Source organism: Ictidomys tridecemlineatus, chromosome 4 (assembly GCF_052094955.1).
Source record: "Ictidomys tridecemlineatus isolate mIctTri1 chromosome 4, mIctTri1.hap1, whole genome shotgun sequence".
Taxonomy (NCBI): domain Eukaryota; kingdom Metazoa; phylum Chordata; class Mammalia; order Rodentia; family Sciuridae; genus Ictidomys; species Ictidomys tridecemlineatus.
In genome coordinates, this window is record NC_135480.1 from 135760431 (window position 1) to 135783233 (window position 22803).

At 42.7% G+C, this 22803-nt stretch overlaps 1 protein-coding gene across 10 annotated transcripts in view; it reads left to right on the top strand.

The window, feature by feature from the left end:
• The window catches only part of Prune2 (prune homolog 2 with BCH domain), a 259799-nt gene that overhangs the window by 167768 nt on the left and 69228 nt on the right, over nucleotides 1–22803 (top strand). For all 10 annotated transcript variants that reach the window (XM_078047448.1, XM_078047451.1, XM_078047452.1 and 7 more), the window contains exons 8-9: nucleotides 260–6821; nucleotides 7141–7909. In XM_078047448.1, coding sequence (XP_077903574.1) covers nucleotides 260–6821; nucleotides 7141–7909 — 7331 coding nt within the window. The remainder of the gene's footprint in view (nucleotides 1–259; nucleotides 6822–7140; nucleotides 7910–22803) is intronic.

The following is a 22803-nucleotide window of genomic DNA, read 5'->3' on the forward strand; positions in this document are numbered from 1 at the left end:
CTTGGAACTTTTGAGAGCCATGAGCCAGTGAATCAGCTGGATTTTGAGTTAAATGAGAAACAGTTTCACAGAATTAAAGGGTTGGTGGTAGATTAAGTGGGGTTTCCCAAGTCTCAAATTATACAATTCTCAGTCATTTGAGGTCTTGTTAGATAGATGAACACAGATTACTATCATGTTAAAAAAAAAAGTAAGGAAGACAAATTGCAAACTGCAAAGACCACCTGAGTGCTCATGCAGACCTCTGTGCCTCCCTCAGATTTGCTGTGAGCTGGAAGAGTGTCAGAACCCTTGCCTGGAGCTGGAGCCCTTCGAATGTGGCTGTGACGAGATCCTGGTGTACCAGCAGGAGGACCCATCGGTGACTTGTGATCAGGTGGTTCTCCTCATCAAGGAAGTCATCAATAGGAGGTGTCCAGAGATGGCCTCCAACAGCCGGACATCCTCAACAGAAGCCGTGGCGGGCAGTGCCCCCCTCTCCCAGGGCTCTTCTGGGATTATGGAGTTGTACGGTTCTGACATAGAGCCACAGCCCAGCTCTGTGAACTTCATAGAAAACCCTCCAGATCTCAATGATTCTAACCAGGCTCAGGTGGATGTCAACGTAGACCTCGTCAGCCCAGATAGCGGGCTGGCCACCATTCGGAGCAGCCGTTCATCCAAGGAGAGCTCAGTGTTCCTCAGTGATGACAGTCCCGTGGGGGAAGGTGCAGGGCCTCACCACAGCCTCCTCCCAGGGTTTGACTCCTATAGTCCCATCCCCGAAGGGGCAGTGGCAGAGGAGCATGCCCGGTCTGGGGAACATGGGGAACGCTTTGACCTCTTCAACTTTGACTCAGCACCCATGGCTTCTGGGCAGTCTCAGCCGTCTTCCCATTCCGCAGACTACTCCCCAACAGATGATTTCCCCAACAGTGATTCATCAGAGGGTCAACTCGCTGCTGGGCCCAAAGGACTTGATGAGATGGGGATCAACATGTCCAATTATTCATCCAGTTCACTGTTGTCAGAGGCTGGAAAAGACAGCCTTGTGGAATTTGATGAGGAGTTTGCACAGAGACAAGAGAGTCTTGGAGACAGCTCTGAAAGAAATTTGAGCATGACAGGTTTTATGGGAGATGACTCTCCTTCACCAGAAAGACTGAAAAATATTGGGAAAAGGATCCCACCAACACCTATGAATAGCTTTGTAGAAAGTTCACCGTCCACTGAAGAGCCAGTCCCACTATATCCAGAAGACATAACCCACAAAGCAATGGACACAGGGCACATGGGGCCACCTCAGACTCGTGCACGGTGCAGCAGCTGGTGGGGTGCTTTGGAAATGGATTCTAAAAATATTGCTGATGCGTGGAGTTCCAGCGAACAAGAATCTGTCTTCCAGAGCCCCGAGTCCTGGAAAGATCATAAGCCCAGCCCAGGGGATAGGAGAGTCTCAGATTCTGCATTTCAGCCAAAGAATCTTGAATTCCCAAAGTCAGATCCTTGGGAGTCTGAATTTGGTCAGGCCGAACGGGGTAGCAATGCTATTCAAGACCAAAAAGAGGCAAGTCTGCAGTTTCAGAGCCTGCCCACTGAGAAGTCACATCTGCCAAATGCATCCCCCCAGGGAACAAACCACCTGATAGAAGACTTTGCTGCTTTGTGGCATTCTGGCCACTCTCCCACCACAATGCCTGAGCCCTGGGGAAAGTCTACAAATGATGCTGAACCCGCAACTGCAGTGTCATTTCCAGCCTGGAGTGCATTTGGTAATGAAGATAGTACCAAAGCTCTAAAAAATACCTGGAATCTTCACCCAACAAGTGGTGAGACCCCTTCTGCAAGGGACCCCAGTGAGTGGGCCATGACAAAAAGTGGGTTTTCTTTTCCTTCAGAAGACCTTCAGGACCATTCACCCAGTGAGATAAATAATGAAGCAGCTCCAACAATCTGGGGCAAGAAAAACAACGACTCCAGGGAGAATATTGTTGTATCTGGAAATCCCAGTTCTGACTTGGAACAGGCATGGAATAATTCTAAGCCACCAAGAGAAGATCAGCATGGTTTAGTGGATCCTAAGAGTAGAGGGAATGTATACGAAAAGGTAGAATCCTGGAGACTTTTTGAGGAGAGTATTAAGAAAGGAGGGTCAGATGTCTTAGCTCCTTGGGAAGATTCCTTCTTATCATATAAATGCTCTGATTACAGTGCATCCAATGTGGGAGAAGATTCAGTGCCTTCTCCGTTAGATACCAACTACTCCACCTCTGACTCGTACACATCACCAACATTTGCTGGAGACGAAAAAGAAACTGAAAACAAGCCATTTGCCAAAGAGGCAGGTTTGGAGTCAAATGACTGCGCCACAGAAGAGCCTGAAGTTCCTCCGCAATCGCCACAGCAACCACCGAGAAATCGAATCAGTTCTGGTCCTGGGAACCTGGACATGTGGGCTTCACCTCACGCAGATAATAGTCCTGAAATAAATGCCACTCGTGACCCAGATAAAGATTTACTCAAGACAGAGCACACAGATGATAAGGACGCCTCGGTGGAGGATGACATGGCGGAAAGCAGCCAGTCCAGTTACGATGACCCCAGCATGATGCAGATGTACAATGAAACCAACAGGCAGCTCACACTTCTGCACAGCACCACCAACTCCCGCCAGGCAGCCTCTGACAACCTCGACTTGTGGAACAGAGTCATTCTGGAGGACACGCAGTCCACGGCAACCATTTCGGATATGGACAATGACTTGGACTGGGATGACTGCAGTGGGGGTGTGGCGATCACCAGTGATGGCCAAGCAGAGGGATATATGGCTGAAAGTACGGAACCAGAAACCCGATTTTCAGTAAGACAGCTGGAGCCATGGGGCACAGAGTATCAGGAAGCGAATCAGGTAGATTGGGAACTCCCCCAACCTGAGCACACCAAGGACACTGCTCCCAATGAATATAACACTCTGAATGAGAAGAGTGGGCAGCTGATTGCAAACAGTATTTGGGATTCTTTTATAAGAGATAAAGACGTGTCAGCATTGAAGTTGACAGACCCGTCGTATATTATGGATTCAGAACAAAGCAATTTACCTCCTGAAAGTCCCAGCCATTCAGCAAGTGATAAGAATAGTCCCACCAGAGATGTGCTGGAAGTTTCTGGAATCAGTGAGTCAACAGCACTTACAACTCATCCTGACAACCAGGAAACAGGGACAGGAGTCCCGAAAGGTGACACAGAATCCCTGGTGACCGGGCTTGAGAGTCCAGGACATTTTGCCCACTCAGATCCATGGATGATAAGTCACAGCTACGAAAAAAGTGAAACTGAGAATGAAATTCCAGGCTCCTTGGACAGGGGGAGCCTTGATAAAGGGGATCCAGTAGATCTGGGAATGGATAGCACTTCAGGGATTTATGAAAAAGGGCCTTATGATCTCTCTTCTCCAGTTGCATCTGGACATGAAGAAGTCGGCACCGAATCAGGCAAAACCAGCTCTCTTTCAGTCACTTTAAGTCCTCAGACCAAGGAGTCACAAGATGTTTTAGAGTTTGAATCTTACAATATAACCTCTTATGATACACAAACAGAGATGTCCACAAATAACCTGCAAGCAAAGGAGACCTACGAAGAGTCCCTCATAAGTCAAGGAAATTCAGATGAAACTACTGAGATTCCAGATGGGATGAATTTAACCAAAAATGTATCTCTATCTGAAATGGTTCCTGAGGAAACTAAAGAATATAACATTCTGGAGCCAGAAAGAGTAAAAGAAGGGTCACCTCAAGCATCTCCCCAAAGCCTGGATATTTGGGATGGCCCTACAGACAGTGATAATCACCCAAGCTCTGAGATAACTAAGAATCTTGAAGCTAAGGGTACTGACAACAGCCTTCCAGGAACCGGTTCATCTGGAGATTGTGACAAAGATAGTGTTTCTAGTGGGTATACTCACTCGAGTGCATCGAGTCCTGACCTAAATGATTCTTTGGCTGCATTGTCTCCCTGGGGCCATGTACCCCGTGTGGATCATCAGCAAGAGGATGGAGATGGATGGAGTGAGCAGGGTCGCCAAGAATCGGAACCAGTCACCACTGAGGGCCAAGAAGAAGCCATTTCTGAAATGAAAGACTTGGAGGAAAGCGGAACAGATGGGCTTGAAAACAGCTTTGATCACAAGGTTCCTAAATTTTTAGAGATTTGGAATGACTCAGTGGATCGTGATTCCCTATCCTCTCTATCCAGTCCTGAAACAGGAAAATATTCTGACTATTCAGGTGATTATCTGGAAAGAAATGTAACATTTAGCCTTCAGGAGAAAAACGAATGTGACATTCCTGAATCTGTGCAGCCAGAGGACGCCACGGCCACTCGAGCAAGCTCTGACTCTGATGAGGATGGTATAGGTGATGACGCGTCAGTAGAGAAAGAGATCCATTTGGTTACTTGTCAGGTGGCTCAGAGTGAATCCAGAGCTTGGGATTCATTAACTAAATCCAATTCCTTGGCCACGGTGGATCCCATGCCTGAGGAGTTTTCAGACCACGCAGGCAGCTCAGAACCAGCAGGGAATGAAAATGAGTCAAACCCTTTCTGTGACAATTCGCAAAGCAGCCTTGATCAATGGAATTTCTCACCACTCACAGAGACTGAAGCACAGATCACAGCAGTGGAAGACAGGAGATCTTCTCCAGAGACAAAGAGGACCAGAGACGACGTATGGCAAGTGTCTGCCAAAACTGAACCAAAGAGTGAGGATCATTCTAGATCGGAAATGCATGGCTTTTCAGCTGAAGGCAATGAGTGGTGGAATGCCCCTCCGCCCGAAGTGAGACCCATCGAAAGTGCAAGTGCGTTTGAAGGGGAGCTGTCTAACTCGAGCGCTGTGTTAGAGATGAATTCTCGGGACTACCAAAGAGTGGGTCCCTGGGGAGCACCCATGGAGGGTGATATGGAATCCATAGAAACATACTGTACTAATCCTTTCAACGATAAACTTCAGTCACCCTTTCTGGATGATCATGGAGACAACTCCCATGAGCAATTCTGGAACATTCAACCAAGACAGCCAGACCCATATGCTGATCCGTTTAGCCAGCTCGTAATATTGGACCAAATTAAAGATAAGGATTCCACAGAGCAAACCTTCATATCTTCTGCTGGCAACAACCTTCCTTCTGAAATGCCCAACCAAGAGCCGTGTCAGGATTCCATGCTGTCCGTCTGGGATCAGCCGGACCCAGCATTTACTCCCACAGATGAAAATGAATGTGTTATAGCCAACACCTCAACTGCTGAATGTCAAGAAGCAAATTGGTGGGAACAAGAAAAACCAGACCTTGGTGAAATGACACATTCCAGCATTGCTGCAGAAAATATCCCTACTGTGAGTTCCCCTACGCAGTTGATAAAGAAATCAGGCTCTGAATGGGATAGCTCCAGCCCTAGTGAGAGCCCCCAAGGTCCCTTTGTTCCAGATATTTTGCATGGCAACTTCCAAGAGGGTAGGCAGCTGGCCTCAGCTTCGCCTGACTTGTGGATGGATGTCAAGCAGCCCTTCAGTGCAAAACCAGATGGTGAGAATCCTGATATACTAACTCATTGTGACCAGGACAGCAATTCTCAGGCCTCCAACAGCCCTGATATATGTCATGATTCTGAAGCAAAGCAAGAGACTGAGCAGCATGTCAGTGTTTGCATGGGACCTGATGTGAAACTCAGTGATTGTTATCTTGCTGAGCCAAAGGTGAATGAAGAACCTAGTCAGGAGCCTGGGCAGGAATCTATCCCATACAACCCAGAGCTCTGTTCTGAAAATGCAATTCCGCTACCTCCCATCAGCAATCAAGCAGATGTAGATGTAGGCTCATCTCAGCCTCCCTCTTATAAAGGTTCTCCAGAACCTTCTGAAATGAATGATGATGACAGTACAGGTTTAAAAGCATCAGAAAAAAGAATTGGCTTAGATTCAGCACCAATTTTGGAAGTTTCAATCCCAAGGTCTGAAAATGTGGGAACTAGGGTTTTTGTAGCTCACCAGGAGCCATGTGTAGAAGGCAGTGGCTTTTGGGTATCAGAGAACTTTTCTCCTGAAAGTCAGACAGGTACAAGAGCTTCACCTAGCTATGAACCGTCTTTTGCTCCTGTGAATCCTGCCACAGCTACTGATGCTTTGCTGGCCTCAGACACCTGCTTGGATGTAAGTGAAGCTGCCTTTGACCATAGTTTCAGTGATGCCTCTGGTCTCAACACTTCTACAGGAACAATAGATGACATGAGTAAATTGACACTATCGGAAGGTCATCCGGAGACACCAGTTGATGGGGATACAGGGAAGCAAGATATCTGTTCATCTGAAGCCTCATGGGGTGATTTTGAATATGATGTAATGGGCCAGAATATCGATGAAGATTTAATGAAAGAACCTGAACACTTTCTTTATGGTGGTGACCCTCCCTTGGAGGAAGACGCTCTGAAGCAATCGCTGGCACCCTACACGCCTCCCTTTGATTTGTCCTATCTCACAGAACCTACCCATGGTGCTGAAAGAACAGAGGAAACTGGGTCCCCAGAGGATGTATCTCTGGGGAGTGAAGCAGCAGAGATGTTGCTTTCCGCCCTTCCTGATCAAAATGAGAGAAAACACCCTGAGACCCCAAATGGACAGCCTGGACACCAGCTGGTGATACTGCATATTCATGAAGACCTTGAATCAGTTTCTTCACCTGTAGGAGGGGCAGGCTCCAACACTGAGTTATCACCATCAAATATTGACTGGGAAGTAGAAACAGATAATTCTGATCTACCAGCAGGTGGCGACATGGGACCATCAAACGGTAAGAAACCTCCCCATTCCTCCTCTCCCGAGAAACTGCTGGCGTCAATTAAACTAGTGCGATTGTAAAATATACTCTTCCTACCAATATAGGTAAAGAGAAACTAACTACGTTTGCTCTGCATGCTAGCCAATGCTTGTAAAATGCAATAAAATCTAATGCTTATATCATAATACCTATCCCTGAAAATTGAACAACTCTACAAAATAAAAATATTTTTAAAATTGCCTTTTTTAAAATAATCACTTGCAAAGATCCCAAATCACACAACATGTTATTTAAGATTTGTTCTCCCCGTCTCACTTGCGTCTTTTTCTAGGTGCCAACCAGGAAACATTAGAGATAGAAGAAGAAAACATAATTCCTACTGAAGAATCTGAGCAGATAAAATCAGAATACACGGATGAAAGATGCATAGCCAAGAATGAGGATCATCATGTACTACACATGGATTACATACTTGTAAGCCATGAAAAAAATTCACCCTTGAAGTCAGAGGCCTGTGAAGCAAGAGGAAGCTTATCTGAATCAGAAGAATCACCCATAGAATCCCAAGAAACAGGGCTTCCAGGAACTCAGTTAGCAAACTTCCCAGACCCATGTCAGCCTGCCTCCTTACATGAAAACAAAGATCATCATGAAGAGGAAATGTCTTCCAAAGACGACAAGAGGTCATCTCTTGAAAGCCCTACACAAGACCAGAGTTGGATGGTCTTGGGCCATGGTGAAGTTGGTGATCCAGCATTGGAAGCCAGGGATTCAAGGCCTGGATGGTCTTGCCAGACTGTGGAGCCATGCTCTGATCTCAGCCTGGGCAAGGATCCCCAGGTGCAGGTTCTGGGAGGAATGAAGCCTCTAGAGTCTTTAGCACTAGAGGAAGTCTCTGTTGGTCAGAGCAGCCAATCACAGAGGAACAAAAAGCAAGGCAGGGCTGTCCCAGATGCAGTTCTGTTGCAGACGGTCACCCATGACAATGAATGGGAAATGCTTTCACCACAGCCTTCTCAGAAAAACAAGATCCCTGAGAGGGAAATGGAGGAGGAGACGGAGTTCCTTGAGCCTGGAACCAGGAAACCAAGACCAAATGGGTGAGCAAAATATTAAACTATTTTTTTTTCTTGAAAATCATTTTATTTAGAAACCAGGGAAATGGTGAGGGGTTATGGAATGTGAAGAACCCCTGCATGACAGGAGCATTGCTTTTATTTATTGCAAGGCATATCATCCATACAACTAGAGAACCATGACCATAATGATAATCTGTGCACATTTTCAGCCAAAAAACAAACAAACAAAAAATCCCTTCGATAAGTCTTATACCGTCCCCCACCCTATGTACCTCAGTACCTATATGATGCTGAAACAGGAAATGGAATGGAGTGTCACTGCATTTCTTCAGCACCTACTATGTGCAAGGCAGTTTGCACACGTCATTTAATCTTTATGCTAGTGGAGGAAAAAAAAATGAAATGGGGAAGAAGAAATTCAAGGCCCTGAATGTTTCTGTCACTCTCCTAGATTTAAGTAACCAGAGTAAGCACTCTGGGCTTCAAAGCTTTCCTCCTCCAAAGCCCATACGTTTCTAGCTGACACACTGCCTATCTTATAGAAAAGGCATTTTCTGGTTTGATGTAAACACTGAACTTTCTGGTAGAGATAAGGAGACTCCAGAGCAGGCTCAAAATCTTTGTGTATAACATTAGCCCCCTAATTGGCTGAGAAACTGGCAAATGGATGCAGCCCTCCATCCATTCATTCACATGACTTCTGAGAATTGGCCTTGTGCCACATTTCCAGGTAGCCAAGGAGCGTACAGCAGGCAACGCATGTTCTTACCACCTTCAGTATTTTGGGTTCTGTTGAAACTGTTTTTCAACTTTTTATTTCTCTTCATTGGCCCTTATTACCACTCCTCCACCCCCTGCTCCCATTGACAAAAAGGGAAAATAGTGAAAAGTAAATGAAGCAATGGGGGAAACCCTGTTTTCTCTTTAAAATGCAGTGGAGGAAAGATATCATTTTCCTGCTCAGTTTGGGAATATAAAGGACTACATGCACCACGTGAGTCAAGGAATCTGGATCCCATCCTAGATCTACTGTTACCAGTTATGTATTTTAGGATTAAACCCAGGTTTACATTTCCTCGTCTGTGAAATTGGTGGGTTGGACTGGATGATCTCAAGGCTTCCCATAGTATTAAATTCTGTGAACTTAATTTGTGTGGAAACAGAGTGTATTCAAGGAAGCTCCGGCATTTGCAAATTACATTTCTTGATGAAAGAAAACAGAAAACAAAAAAAGCATCGCAGGAGGATGTGGGGTTACTAAACGGCTGTATAGAGTTAAAAGCTGTACCATATTCAAGTGGCAGCTTCGTGAACTGACATTTTCGGTTGGCCTAATCTTTCTTTTCTTGTCAAGCTACTTCCTTCCAGAGAGACCCCAGATCCGTTATCAGAAAGAGGAGCAGATGGATCCCAGCAGCCCTGCTGGCATTGCTGTGGATTGAGCTGAGAACTCAGGCAGCCACGAGTTGGCTGAGCTATTGTTTGGCTTCTTGTCTGCATTTCGCACATAGCCCTGCAATCCAACAGATGACAGTCCCTGTCCAATTGTGCCAGTGGCACATTTTCTTTCAGTGTAAAAGAAAAGATTCCTTTGCTCATCTCTTTCTGCTCAGCTCCTATCGTACTGAAACTTTCTCACAGTGCGAGGCTGGGGCGGATGTTCCCCTCAGCATTGCTATTAATTTTTGCATAATACTCTGTATCAGAAAGTTTCTCTCTGTGCCGATTTTGGGAAGAGACCAGTCATTTAAAACAGCAGTCCTCTAGGACCAGTGACATCAATGCTACCAGAGTGCTTGTAAGAGGTGCAATGATCTGCTCCATCCCAGACCTACTTCAGGAAGGGGCTGGGCACAGGCAACTCTGCTTCAGCCGCGCCTCCCAGTGATTCAGGTACACACTTCAGTTTGAGAACTACTGCTCTAGATCAGACTCCTAGCTTAGATGTTTTCAGTTTGATTAAGGAAATAGACATAGGTGAAAAGGTCTATAATAGTCAAGATAGTATATAACTGATGTCATTTTAACTTTAAATAGCTCAAATTATGGGCATTTGCCATAGATCAGCTGCTAAGCACCCTCTGTGCATTATTTCATTTGACCATGGTAACTGTGTGGCGTAAAATTATATAAGGGAGTAACTGATAAGAGAAGAGATTCCTGTTTAGGGCACCTATATGGAACAGATACCAGGACAGTGTATCATCTATCAGGAGGGAGGGTGTTCAGGGCTTTCAATACTTTAAAGGCCCATGAGAATGTTTTACTTTCTTTTACAGTCAGAAGGAAAGAATAATTATATTCCTCTGTGTACTATATTTGTCTATTTACCAAAATAATTGCAAAATGAACTTAAAAAAAAAACAACTATAATGAAGGAAGAGGCCTCTGAATCAGAAGGGCACCTGGAAGTTACAGTGTGGCTGAGAGGTACAAGTAGAGATGGATGAAAGGAAGATCATAATTTGCAAAGGTGAAGAGGAGGTAAGCAGCCAGTCAAGTGAACTGGGAAGAGTAAGATGCAGGAACTCACGGCGACAGGAAGGCAAGTACAGAATGAGAGAGCCATGCTTTCCCAAACAAAAACCTGGCCATACCTGACACAGCATCGGATCACAGGACAGAATATCTAAAATCAAGACCATCGAACAAAAGAAAGAGGGGAGGGGGACTTCATAAATAGACGTAGGTTCCCAGTATGTGTGACATGGCACACCAGTTACAAATGTACTGCTTTCCTCTCTTCGCCTGTCTCGCCCCCTCAGATCCCAGACAGCTTTGAGCACCTGAGAAATCATGAGAAACATGTCTTTTGTTCTCATTCCACCTGCTCACTCTTATTAACAAAATGTATTAGTAGACTAGGAGATAGCCTCTGCCCTTGAAATTGTCAGTACTCTGTTCATGTTCCCTAGATTCAGCCTTCCCAGAGCCCTTTGCCAACATGTTGGTTGTCCTACAGCTATAGACTGGGCCATCAGTGGATTAAATACTAGTTCCCTGAGATAGTGATGAACGTACCTGGTCTTTCCTATGTAGTCTCAGAGGACATCTGCAGAGTAAGCATTGATTAAAACGAAGGGGCAAAGCATGGTCAGAAGAATGATGCATAAAGAAAGGGACAACTGTGTCATGTATTATTCAGGGGTTTCCAGAGGAACAGAAACAATAGGAGATATATAATATCTATATCTATATCTCTCTATATATATCAATGCATACGTATAACAATAAGGGATATCTCTATGTCTATATATCAATGCATACATATAATGATAGGAGATATAGATAAATAAAGGGAAAGGAGGGAGAGGAGAGAGAGAGAGAGAGAGAGAGAGAGAGAGAGAGAGAGAGAGAGAGAGAGAGAGAGAGAGAGAGAGAGAGAGAGAGAGAGAGAGAGAGAGAGAGAGAATGGACTTATGTGTTATAATACTGGCAAATCCAATCTCATGAGAGCAGGTCAGCAACCTAGAAACTCAGGGAAGAGTCAGTATTAAATGGCGTCCACATTCTGAGGGCAGCAGGCTGAAAACTCAGACAGTTTTGAGGAGAATTCTTTCTTCAGGAAACTTCAGACCTCTCTTGTATGGCCTTTAACTGATTGGATGAGGCCTGCCCCTGTTATGAAGCCTAATGTGCTTTACTCAAAATCTGCCAATTTCCATGGTAATACCTAATAAAAAGCACTTTTACATGGACATCTAGACTGGTCTTTGGTCTAATCACTGGGCACCATAGCCTCACCAAGTTAATACATAACATGAACTGTCATAGTGGATAGTCAAAAGCCCAAATGATATGCCCAGCAGGAAATAGCTGCATAGGGTGATGAAAGGAATAATTTCTAAGAGGGCTAGAAAAACTGATGATATTGCCTAATCTTGGAGATACATGCAGCAATTGGAGGGGGTGTGTGTGGAAGGAATGAAGGGGAAGGGATGAGAAGGGAGAGGGGCTTACATTAATGTCATTTGGACCTTTTTGTGTGTGGTGCTGAGGATGTACCCAGGTCCTTGGGGATGCTAGGCCAGGGCTCTCCCTCTGAGCCACACCCCCAGCCCATCTCCCATACCTTTGACATGGAGTATTTAGAAGTAAAACTGACCCTTATATTTGTGGAGATATATCTTGCTTCCTCACTCTGTGAGGCGAGGTATTTAGTGTTCCGCAAAATAAAAATGACTTTCAAACACAACATATTTCATATTCCATATACTCTGCTTCTACGCTGACCTCTATGTATTCTATCTTTTTTAAATTAGTAATTTTTAAACCTTTTTTCTTGTCTAATAAGACTATAGAAGAGAACTCATATTTTTTCCTGTGAGTGAGTGATCTTTTGGTTTTTTATGAGACCTTCAAAGTTGGACTTTTTCTGTCTATGACTTAACATTTGGAGAGTTAATACATTGGTTCTCTTATCACATGTATAGATAAATAATCTGTAGGCTCTTTCTCTCCATGTTGGGTAATGGGAACTCTGTGAAGAATCTCATGGCCCCTTTCTGGGCCTTGCTGTGTGGTTAGGCTATGTCCAAGGTCTAAACATCTGCCCTCACTAACGGGTGAGTTGGTTTTCCACAAATTCGGCTTTCTGTAATTTATTCACTCTTTCTTGGCTTTTTCCTGAACCAAACATGGAAAACCAAACTTGGCACTAACTCTGTGTTCATTTATGTTTGTAATTAGAGTTGATCATTTACTGTGTTATAGTTGGTGAGTTGGTGATGACAAAAGTCCTTTAAATTTGCAATTCAGTTTCTTCCTTCTTCCCTCCCTCTTTTTTCTCCCTTTCTTTCTCTGAGGTTTCCTAACCCCTCATCTCTGCATATCTGGCCAGCCCCACCCTGAGCAGAACTTCAATAATAAGAGCTAGCAAATTAACAATTACCTTATCTTCTGGTTCACCAATTGTCATTTGAGATAGTTAGGTCAAGTTTAACTATCACTATGACTCAGTCTAGTGAAAAAACTGTTTATGTGAACAGCTAAGATAACAGGCATGGTGGTGCTATTTGGGAGGCTGGGTGGGAGGATCACTGAGCTCACTGAGTTCAATATGAGCCTTGGATTGTCTCAAACAAATAAAAAGTGAGTTGCTAAATGCCATCCAGAAATTAGAAAGTGGTGAAGTTGAAACTTAAACCTAAGACTTCTCACTTCCATCCCAGAGCTTGTCAATGAAGCATGGCAGTTTCAAGTCATTCTTGAACATCTATGAATTCATTCCTGTTTCCCCCATTGTCTCATCAAAAGGCATATAGAGCTTCATAGTGAAAGTTCTCAGTGCAATTTCTTGAGAAAGTCTGAGCCAGAACTTGCCTTTCAGACAATCTTGTGACCTACTGAGCTCTTCTGATGTCTACCACAGCAAACTGGAGAGAGCTACCATCATGTTGGTAGCTGCTCCCTATTGGGAGTGTGCAGGACCAACCTGGGTGCCTGAAGGTCAAAGGGAAACAAGAAAATCAAAGCCTCTCTATGTTCATTTAATTTTTTCAAATATTCATAGATGCAGAATTTTGTGGTGAGGAATTTTACAATGAGGCAGCCCTGAGTGCCAACCTAAGCAGATACAGTTCAATCGACTGGCAGGAGGAACACCCACAGAGGAACCCAATTGTGTTGTGTTGGCTTCTCATTTTAGGAAAATTCAAGTTGTGTCTCTGCTTAAAAGCTTAAAATTTCAGAATTAGTGGCAAAGCTTCCTTAAAAAAAAAAAAAAAACTTTCTCGAAAATTGATGATATTTGAGGAAGACAAGAAGTCATGACTTTCTTAAGTAGGATATATTATTACAATGTCAGGGACACAGGAGAAAACAGGTGACACATTCAAATTAGGAAAATTCAAGAGATATTTTTTTTAAAAGGAGGATTTATACAGATGGAGGTAAAGTGTGGGGACCCACAAGGAATAGCACAGTGGCCTAGGAATAGTGGCAGCAAGAGGGGAGGGATCCTAGATCCCAGAACAAGAATTTCAAGAATTTAGGGTAGAAATTAGGGTAGAACTGTCTTCAGTTCCAGGCAGTCCCACTGGGAGGGGCTGGGTGAGTACCTGTTCCTACCTCCCTCTCCTTCCTCCCTCTCATCTCCCACTCTCATCCTCATTGGACAAAATCAAGTGGCAGTCCCAAGGGTGGGGGAGGCTGGCAGAGAGCAGGGTGGGGGAGGTAAGGGTGTGGAGCTGAGAGGAGGCAGATGTTATTCAGCGCAGCCGGCAGAGGTGGAGTGTGGTAAAACCTCCGCTTCTGAACACTGTCCTGAGATATTTATGTACAGGATTAGTTAACTGACTTCTGGTTGGAGGATCTGTCTCCAAGATTAATGTGAGTCCTTTTGGAACAAACGCTATCTAAAAGTCAGTCCAGAAATCCAAACTGCTGTTTCTCAACCTGAAACAATTTTGCTCCTCCCTCACCTCTGGGAATATTTGCCAAAATCTGGAGACATTTGTTGTCACAACTGGGGTGGGTGACACTCTTGTGGTGGGGACAGGCCAAGAATGCTGCTAGACGTCCTACAAGGGCACAAGATATTCCCCACAACAAAGGATTATTCAATCTCAGGTACCTGTAGTGCCAAAGCTAAGAAGCCCGCTCTCTTCCAACCACCTTACTTTCTTCCTACCACTTATTTTCCCTCCGAAATGATCTTCCATTTATTTAATTGGTTTTTCATATCTTGCTCTACCTATGAAAATATAACCCCCAGAAAAGCAGCAGTTTGGTGTGTCTTGTTCGTCATTGTACCCCTGGTGCTTAGAATAACACCTGTCAAATGTCAGGTGCCCCACGGAAAAGAAATGCAGTTTGGGGGCTGGGGATGTGGCTCAAGCGGTAGCGCGCTCACCTGGCATGCGTGCGCTCCGGGTTCAATCCTCAGCACCACATACAAACAACGTTTTTGTGTCCGCCGATAACTAAAAAAAAAAAAATAATAAATATTAAAAAATTCTCTCCCTCTATCACTCTCTCTTTAAAAAAAATGCAGTTTGTCTGACATAATTTCCTTTTTTTGAAAATGTCAGGTATTTAATGCTCCTTTTCCCAAGGTAGTTGTGCTAGATTTAACTTGGGAACAACAGGCATCTTTCTCTTCAAAAGTTACAAAATACATCTTTTGAAATTTAAGAACATGGTTACCTATGGGGATTTAACTTGGGAACAACAGGCATCTTTCTCTTCAAAAGTTACAAAATACATCTTTTGAAATTTAAGAACATGGTTACCTATGGGGTTGTGGCTCAGTGGTAGAACGCTTGCCTTGCACGTGTGAGGCACTGGGTTCGATCCTCAGCACCACATAAAAATAAATAAATAAGATGAAGATATTGTGTCCATCTACAACTGAAAAGTATTTTTAAAAAGAACATGGTTACCTGTTTTTAGTGTTCCTATACTTCTCCTGTTTTTTAAAATTCCTTCAGGATTCTTATAATCTTTTAGTTTTCCTATGGTGCTATTACTCATTTCATTCAACCTCTTGGAGAAAAATAGATGTTTTTATTTTTTTAAATTGGTCATGTGTTCCTTTACCATAACTATTATAATCTATTCAGTTCAAATATCCTTTTCCTTATTAGGGAAAAAAATGGTTTTACTAAGTCATCTCGTATGCATAAACTCAAGCAGCAGTTGACAATATGTAACCTTCAAAGACCTTTATATCTTTAATTTTTAAACCTCAATTCATGAAATAATCATTTGAAAATACTAATTAAGCTCTCAGTGAATAACTAAAACCCCACTAGAGAATTTGACATCTACCATGCCTCTTTTGTCAATATAATCACCGGTATGCTGCTTATTGCATTTAAGCAGTAATTCTTATTTAAAAACATAATTGTAGGTGCCTCCGTATAAGAATAAAATAATATATTTTCTCAGTTGCTGACTCTGGTTTAGGATTATTTTGCCAGGTATAATCTGGAAGAATGTCCTATAAGACAACAGGAAATATCATTGGTGATAGTGTCCCACTTGTCAAATTTAATGAAGTATTAATTTTAAAGGTAGCTGAGTTTGGCCTGATGTCAATAACTTAATCACTTTCCATATCAGCTGCTGACTTTAAAACAGATACTATTTAAAACAGAACACACTTAACTTTCTTTCTGTGGCCTTCCATTGATGCCTTTTCCACTTGGAGAAGGAAACCATCATTGCATAATGGAGAGGTCTCCAACCAGGCACATGTCTGTAAACCAGCTACTTGGGAGGCTGAGGCAGAAGGATTGTAAGCTAGAGGTCAGACTGGGCAATTTAGTGATACCCTGTTCCAAAACTTAATATAAAAAAGTATAGGGATATAGCTCAGTGGTAGAGTGCCCCTGGGTTCATTCCCCAGTAAACTTGGGCTAAAAGTTATTATGTTCCTTTTTATTATGTAAAATTTCTTTATTATTTTATTTTCCTTAACAAGTCAGTGTATCTGGTGGCATTTTTAGAATTAATAATCATATTAGTAGCAAACTTCTTTTGCAAGATTTTCTCAACCCAGACTCTCTACATAGGTTGTGCTATAAAGTCTATTACTACTACTATTGGGTTTGGTGAATGAGCAGTCTGGGGTACTTTGCTCTTTAGTCAAAACTTGCTAATAATTGGTAGAAGTCATATTCAACATGCTTAACCTCTGTCTTTGCTGTGTGGATCTTGGGCAAGCATCCTAAGTTTGTATTTTCAAATACAGGATGTGTGTGTGTGTGTGTGTGTGTGTGTGTGTGTGTGTGTGTGTGTTTAAGAGACTTCAGGAAAACTAAATCCCTTTCAACTTGTGCTTTGAGCCGGTTCACATACAGTCTCCCTCAGGCACAAGAGTGACAGTTTTCCTGAGCTGACATAAAAATCAAGGGCGCATCCAGGTGAGAGTATTTTATATCCCCCAATATAACTTTGCCTAGCCCCAGCTAGCTCTGTTTGTGCTCCAGCCGCTTGCTGGTGGCTGGTGCACTGGGAGATCTGGGAGGCAGGTGATCATCCTTATTTAGATGTGCCAGGGATCATGTGACCAGAAAATGGAGGCGAATCTGTATTTCCAGTTAACTGCTCCAGACAGGAGATGCTGAAGAGCAGTAACCGCGCATCCTTCTCGCCCTGCCGCTAGCGAGCCTCCTTTCATCCTCAGAAGGTAGGTGGGTCGGGGTGTGGCTTTAGAAGATCGGGTGCGTGGAGGCAGGTTGCCTGGGGAATGTGGTTTTCAAAGCCTCTTCTATCGCTGCTGGGAAGTTGGAGGGGGAGAAAGGAGCGGATGAGCGGAGGCCAAATTCTGCCCAGCCCCTCACGACTGACAGCTGGCTGCTGCATTTCCTTCTGCATCAGCTCGTGGGCGACGAGCTTGTAGTCTTTATGCTCACCTGCCCCTTTCCTGTCCCTCAGGTAATCAGCGATTACCTATAATTGCATAGCTAGAATCCTTTTTTTTATTCCTTTATTTCTGTGTTGAAAATGGTGATAGGAAATCAAAAGCAGTGACAATTTTGAAACTGTTTAGGACTATTTGCTGATGGGTATGATAATGTCTATTTGGTTTACTTCACAATCAGAACAGTCCTGGTGGAGTGGCATTTTTAAAAATGTTATTTCTAAAAGTTGCTGACCCTCATAACACCCACTTCTCTATTTTTCTAATGAATCTTGTAATCTTTAAAACTCACCTTAGTTCTGAGCTGCAGAAATAGGTCATCCAAAAAAAAAAAAAAAGAGCGTTTGTTCTTCTCTTTTTAAAATCAAGAGACAGAAAGAATACTTATCAAATACCAAAATTTAACTGAGAAACTAAGTTATGTGAGGACCTAAAAAAAAAAAAAATTACCATCTGGCCAGTTTCAAACAAGAATCACATAAGTTGTATATTCCTGTGTAGGAACTAGAAAACAAAACCTGATCCTCCCCTGGCAGAAGTGATTTAAAGTGTAATTCTGCCTCAGATCAGAGGCCTTGCCATGTTGAATTAGGCATGTAGACACCATTTCCAGAAACTGCCCCCTTCTTTGACACGGTTTAAATCATAGGTAAACTGCTCTAAGAGTACGACCTCTGGGACCCAAACCCCTCCTTTGGAGAAATATGGGAACAGCCTCCAAATCATTCATTTCAAAATTTTCATTTGATCAAAGTTTTTTTTAAAAAAATATGTAATCAATAACATAAACAGAATGTAAAACCTGTGATAACTATTTAAAATGGTAATCAAAAAAAATGGCCCATGGAATTTTTCTTAATTGAAAAGACTCCTTATCCAGGAAGGGAAAAATACCTGCTTTTATAGAAATGTTTCTTTTGGTGAATTAGACACTTTCAGAATCATGAAGGCTCTGTACTTTAAAATGGCTTGGACCTGGCTCTGCTACTCAAGAATAAAGAACAGCAGGAGCGGTTGTCTTTTGCAGTGAGCAGCACCAAAAACATCCTGTTGAGATTAAGCTTTGTAATGCAAAGTTACCCTTTATGTCCTAAATAAGGTCTGCGGCTGGCCCCATAGGTAGGTAAGAATAATGAGCCAGATCTCCTTCTTATTAACAAAGAGTCAAATTAACACACCCCCCCCATGGTTAGACCTCTCTTTGGTGCATTCTAGTGAATTTCCATTTCCAGTTCTTCCCCCAATGGCTTTGTACTCCTGAAAATATTCTTCTCTTCAATAAGAAGTACTGGAAGTTCTGGCCAGAGTTACATTTATATTGGGGCTGGTTTCATCAATTCCTACTAATTACAGTTAATAATATATTTGGGGGAAAGAAAAAGAGGCGAGAGGGCAGAGTCAAAAGTAACAAAAGACTAATTCTGCTCCCTGGCATCCTGTCTGCAATGGAATTGACAAAGAACATTTTGGTGTGTCTCATTCTGGATTCTATCAATAGCAGATAGGGAGGGAGAGAAAATCCTAGGAGTGATATTGGCAATTTATGTTGTGTACATGTATGGATATGTAACAAGAAATCCTATCATATGTACAACTATAATGTACCAATAAAAAATGAAATAATAATAATAATAATAACAACAACAACAACAACAACAACAACATGAACTGTGGGGTAGTAGTGGATGGATGCATATAAGGGGCACAGGAAAGAGACAGGAGGTGGCATTCAGTGTCAAGGCACCATTATCATTTGAAGGCCACAGCCAGAGTTGGTATAATTTATTCTAGTAGCAAGCTGTTTATTTGGTATTTTGATAATTGCTCCATTTTTATTTATTTATCTATTTATCTATCTATTTATTTATTTTTGTGGTACCAAGGACCAAACCTGGAGTCTCATGCATGCACTTTACCACTGAGGCACACCCCCAGGCCCACTGTATGGTTTCTGAGTCCTAAGACAACTGCTAAAGTAATATAAGCTGAAATAAATCTTAAAATTCATTTGGACTTACTTTTTGAGTTTATAGGCAGAAAGAAGAAGAGGAAAGAAAGAAAAATAAAGATAGAAAGCAAATGACCTGGTATAAGAAGGGGGGGGGAACCCACAAAACCCTGACTTAGTATAAATGAGTGATTGGCCTAAGATCATTCAGTCAGTGGCTGGGCTAGGCTCACAACCTGAGGGTCCTAACTCTCCATCTTGGGCTACTTTCTTTTAACCCACAACCTCTGGGAAGCTCTTAGCAGAATCTAGCCTATGCAATTTAAATTCCACAGAGCTTTAAAAATAAAAATCTATCCTACTTTCAGAATAAGGTTGCATTTCCTAATTCCTTTACAATCATTATACTTACATAAATTTAGGGAAAATGAAACTGAACACTCTCAGAATTTGTACATTTATTTTGAACAGGATGCTGTCCCTAAGGACTGACTGCATGTGATCCAAAGGTAATTAAGATGCAACCTCTTATCTCACCCCATGGGGAGGAGGAAGTAAAACAAATGGCATGCAAAGGACTGAGTGAAATCTGCTCCTTACAGGGTGTAACCAATGGGCTTTGGGTGCCTTAAGTTGAGAGTGTTGCTCTATTTCCTTTGTCATAGAGGAGCAAGTGTAAGATTCATGAATGAGGCAGATTCAGTAGGTTGGGGGAAGACAGAATTTGATAGATAAACCATGCTACAGAGTCAGGAGGGCCATCCATTGGATTTGGGAGATGAAGAGAATTTGATTTTGAGTGAAGGGTAGAGCAATTGGGAAGGTAAGCATGAATTGAACTAGATGGTTGAGAGGCCCGAGAATCAAACAAAAAATTTGTATTCATTGTATCATGTTGGCTGTGGGAAGCCAGTGTTTTTTGAGCGAGGTGTTGTGATTGGCAGTGGGTTGGCAATGGTGTGGGAGAAATGGAAGACAAAATGGTAGGTGGTAGTCCCTCCTGAAACATAATCGAGGCTGGAATAGTGCTTGAAATGGAAACAAGGGAGGCAATTCCAGAAATGCAGACATGGAAGAAAACTATAGTCCTTGAAATTGAGGAAGATGAGAACACACTAGGGAAGTGCCTGGAGAAGAATCGGGAAGCTTGATGATTGGTCATAATTTCATTCAGCATGGTTAAGAATTTGCAACCTTGGAGTTACTTGATTTAAATTAATATAAGTCAAGTGAAAAAAAAAAGCATAAAATCCTTGGCAGTGGCACTAGCTGAAAGTAAAATTCCACATCTGAATTTTAGCCTTAGGCCATGGATCTGATCTTTGTGACTACCCTTTCCCCAAGAGCTCAGGTTTGCAAACCTTTGTATTTACTTTGGTATAACTATTGGGTTGGGGTATGAAGAGGATGGTGACATTTTCCTCTGGTTGTCCTCTTCCCTCCTGGATAATGGCTGTGTGAATGAATGACTACCATTTAACAGAGAGAATGGAGAACATTCAGCTTGAGGGCAGGGATCAGGCCAAATGCTGCCCATGATAAGCTCTAAAGAAATTCTGGCTCATAGGTTGTGAAAACAGAATGAGTCTTGGTAGTGAGCATTTGGGCTGGGGAGAAAGGGAAAGCCCAGATGTTATCCATCCTTACTACCTTCCCCACTTTCCCACAAGGCCAAGTACCACCTCTCCAGCATGATCCATTCTGCCCACAGCTGGAGGAACTACTCCTGTCTCAAATTCCTTGTTACCTCTTGTGGCATTTAGCCCCCTCCTTTTCTCATTTTGTGTGAACTTGTGTTGTGTCTGTTCCTCCTTTACTCTCCTAAATTTTAGGTTTTCTGAGAACACAACGCATCTCTGATCCACTCTCTTTGTAAAAACCCTTCTGAAAATTAGTTTAACACTTTTCATGTGATTCTGGCACTCAAACACTTCTTGAACTCTTACTTGAACAAACAGTCTGAGAAACAAACAGCATCAGAGAAGCTGCAGTTAAGAAGTCCTAGCAGATAATCAAAATGGTTAAGGTATAGTTTTTCCTGGAGACAGAACTTTTTCAAAATCTTTTTCCAACTCAGAAATTGAGAACAAAACATGTACTTTCCATACTGCCATGAGAAGCAGAATTTGAGTGCTGTCTAGAACCAATATGGAATACCTATCCTAAAGCCACCATGGCCCATGAAGCAAGAGAATTATCAAAGAAACAAAAATATCACCACTTAGCATTACATTTTTCTACACCCAACTTCCAGAAATATCCAGGAAAGGTGAAAACTGGGAATTCTTGAAATAGCTCTACCTAAAATAAAACAAGAGTGAAATCACTGTAATGTGATCTCAAGAGATCAGCTGAGCAGGAGATAAGTGAGGAGAACAGGAGAGATGAAGGTTATTGATCTAGAGAAAGATTAGTGTAGGTAAAGGTGGGCTGAGGACGTAGCTCAATGGTAGAGTACTTGTCTAGCACAAGACCCTAGTTTCAATCCCCAACACCATACACACACACACACACACACACACACACACACACACACACACGGGATAGAGAGAGAGAGCGAGAGAGCATGCACACACACAAACTTGGGATGGAGTCAAGCCCCATCCTTGGGCAACCCATGAAGAAGATTCTTTTTGTGTATTAAACTAAGTTCAGGGATGATCAAAATTTATCTCTTTAGTATAAAGGCAGAAACTGCATTTCCTATGATGAGTTAGTCACCAATTTTTCATGTATTTGCCAGTCTTTTAGTTCAAGCTTATTTCTCACTGGCTTGATAGATGGTCTCAGGCTTTGGAGTTTATTTCTCAGTACCAACTTTTATCCACCAGGAGGGAACTGGTAACCAGAGCATGTGAGTGATGTATGAGACCGAGTAATGGAATCCCATATAATGCTAAAATTCTGTGAACAGCAATTATTTAAAAGCATAAGCACATTTCCCCTAAACAGCTATCTCCATTTACACAATGAAGACATGCCTATGACTGAGAAATGGTTAAAGGATCAGTTGTCTTTGTGAGGTTGACATAGCTGTGCGATTACTGAATCTATCCCTCAGGAGAGTATGAAATTAATCAAGTCTTGTAAATTAGCTTCCTAGAATGTGATTATACTATGCAGTGGGGTACGTGTAAGTCTGGGTTTCTGTCCCCAGAGACCTAACTTGGGTTCTCTCCCTCTGGATCTGTCAGGCAGCAGTAGAGGGCTTTCTGGTAGAGGAGATAAACTGAAGGACTGGTGTGCTCCTTCCAGAATAAAGATTCTCCTCCATGAAACTGGTGTGCTGGTGAAGATCAGACACTATTAACACAGCCTGGATGGCTGTAGAAATTTATTTTCTCTCAGTTCTGGAGGCTGGAAGTCTGAGACTAAGGTATTAGCAGGATTGGTTTTGTCTGAGGTCTCTGTCCTTGGCTTGCATATGGCTGCCTTCTCCCTGTGTGTCCTTGTGGTCTTCCTTCTGTGTTTGTGTCCACATGTCCTCTTTAAAAGGATATCATTCATTTTTAGATTAGGACCCACTCCATTTTAACTTAATTACCTCTGTAAAAATGCTATCTGCAAATACACTCACATTTTGAGGTGCTGTGAGTTTAG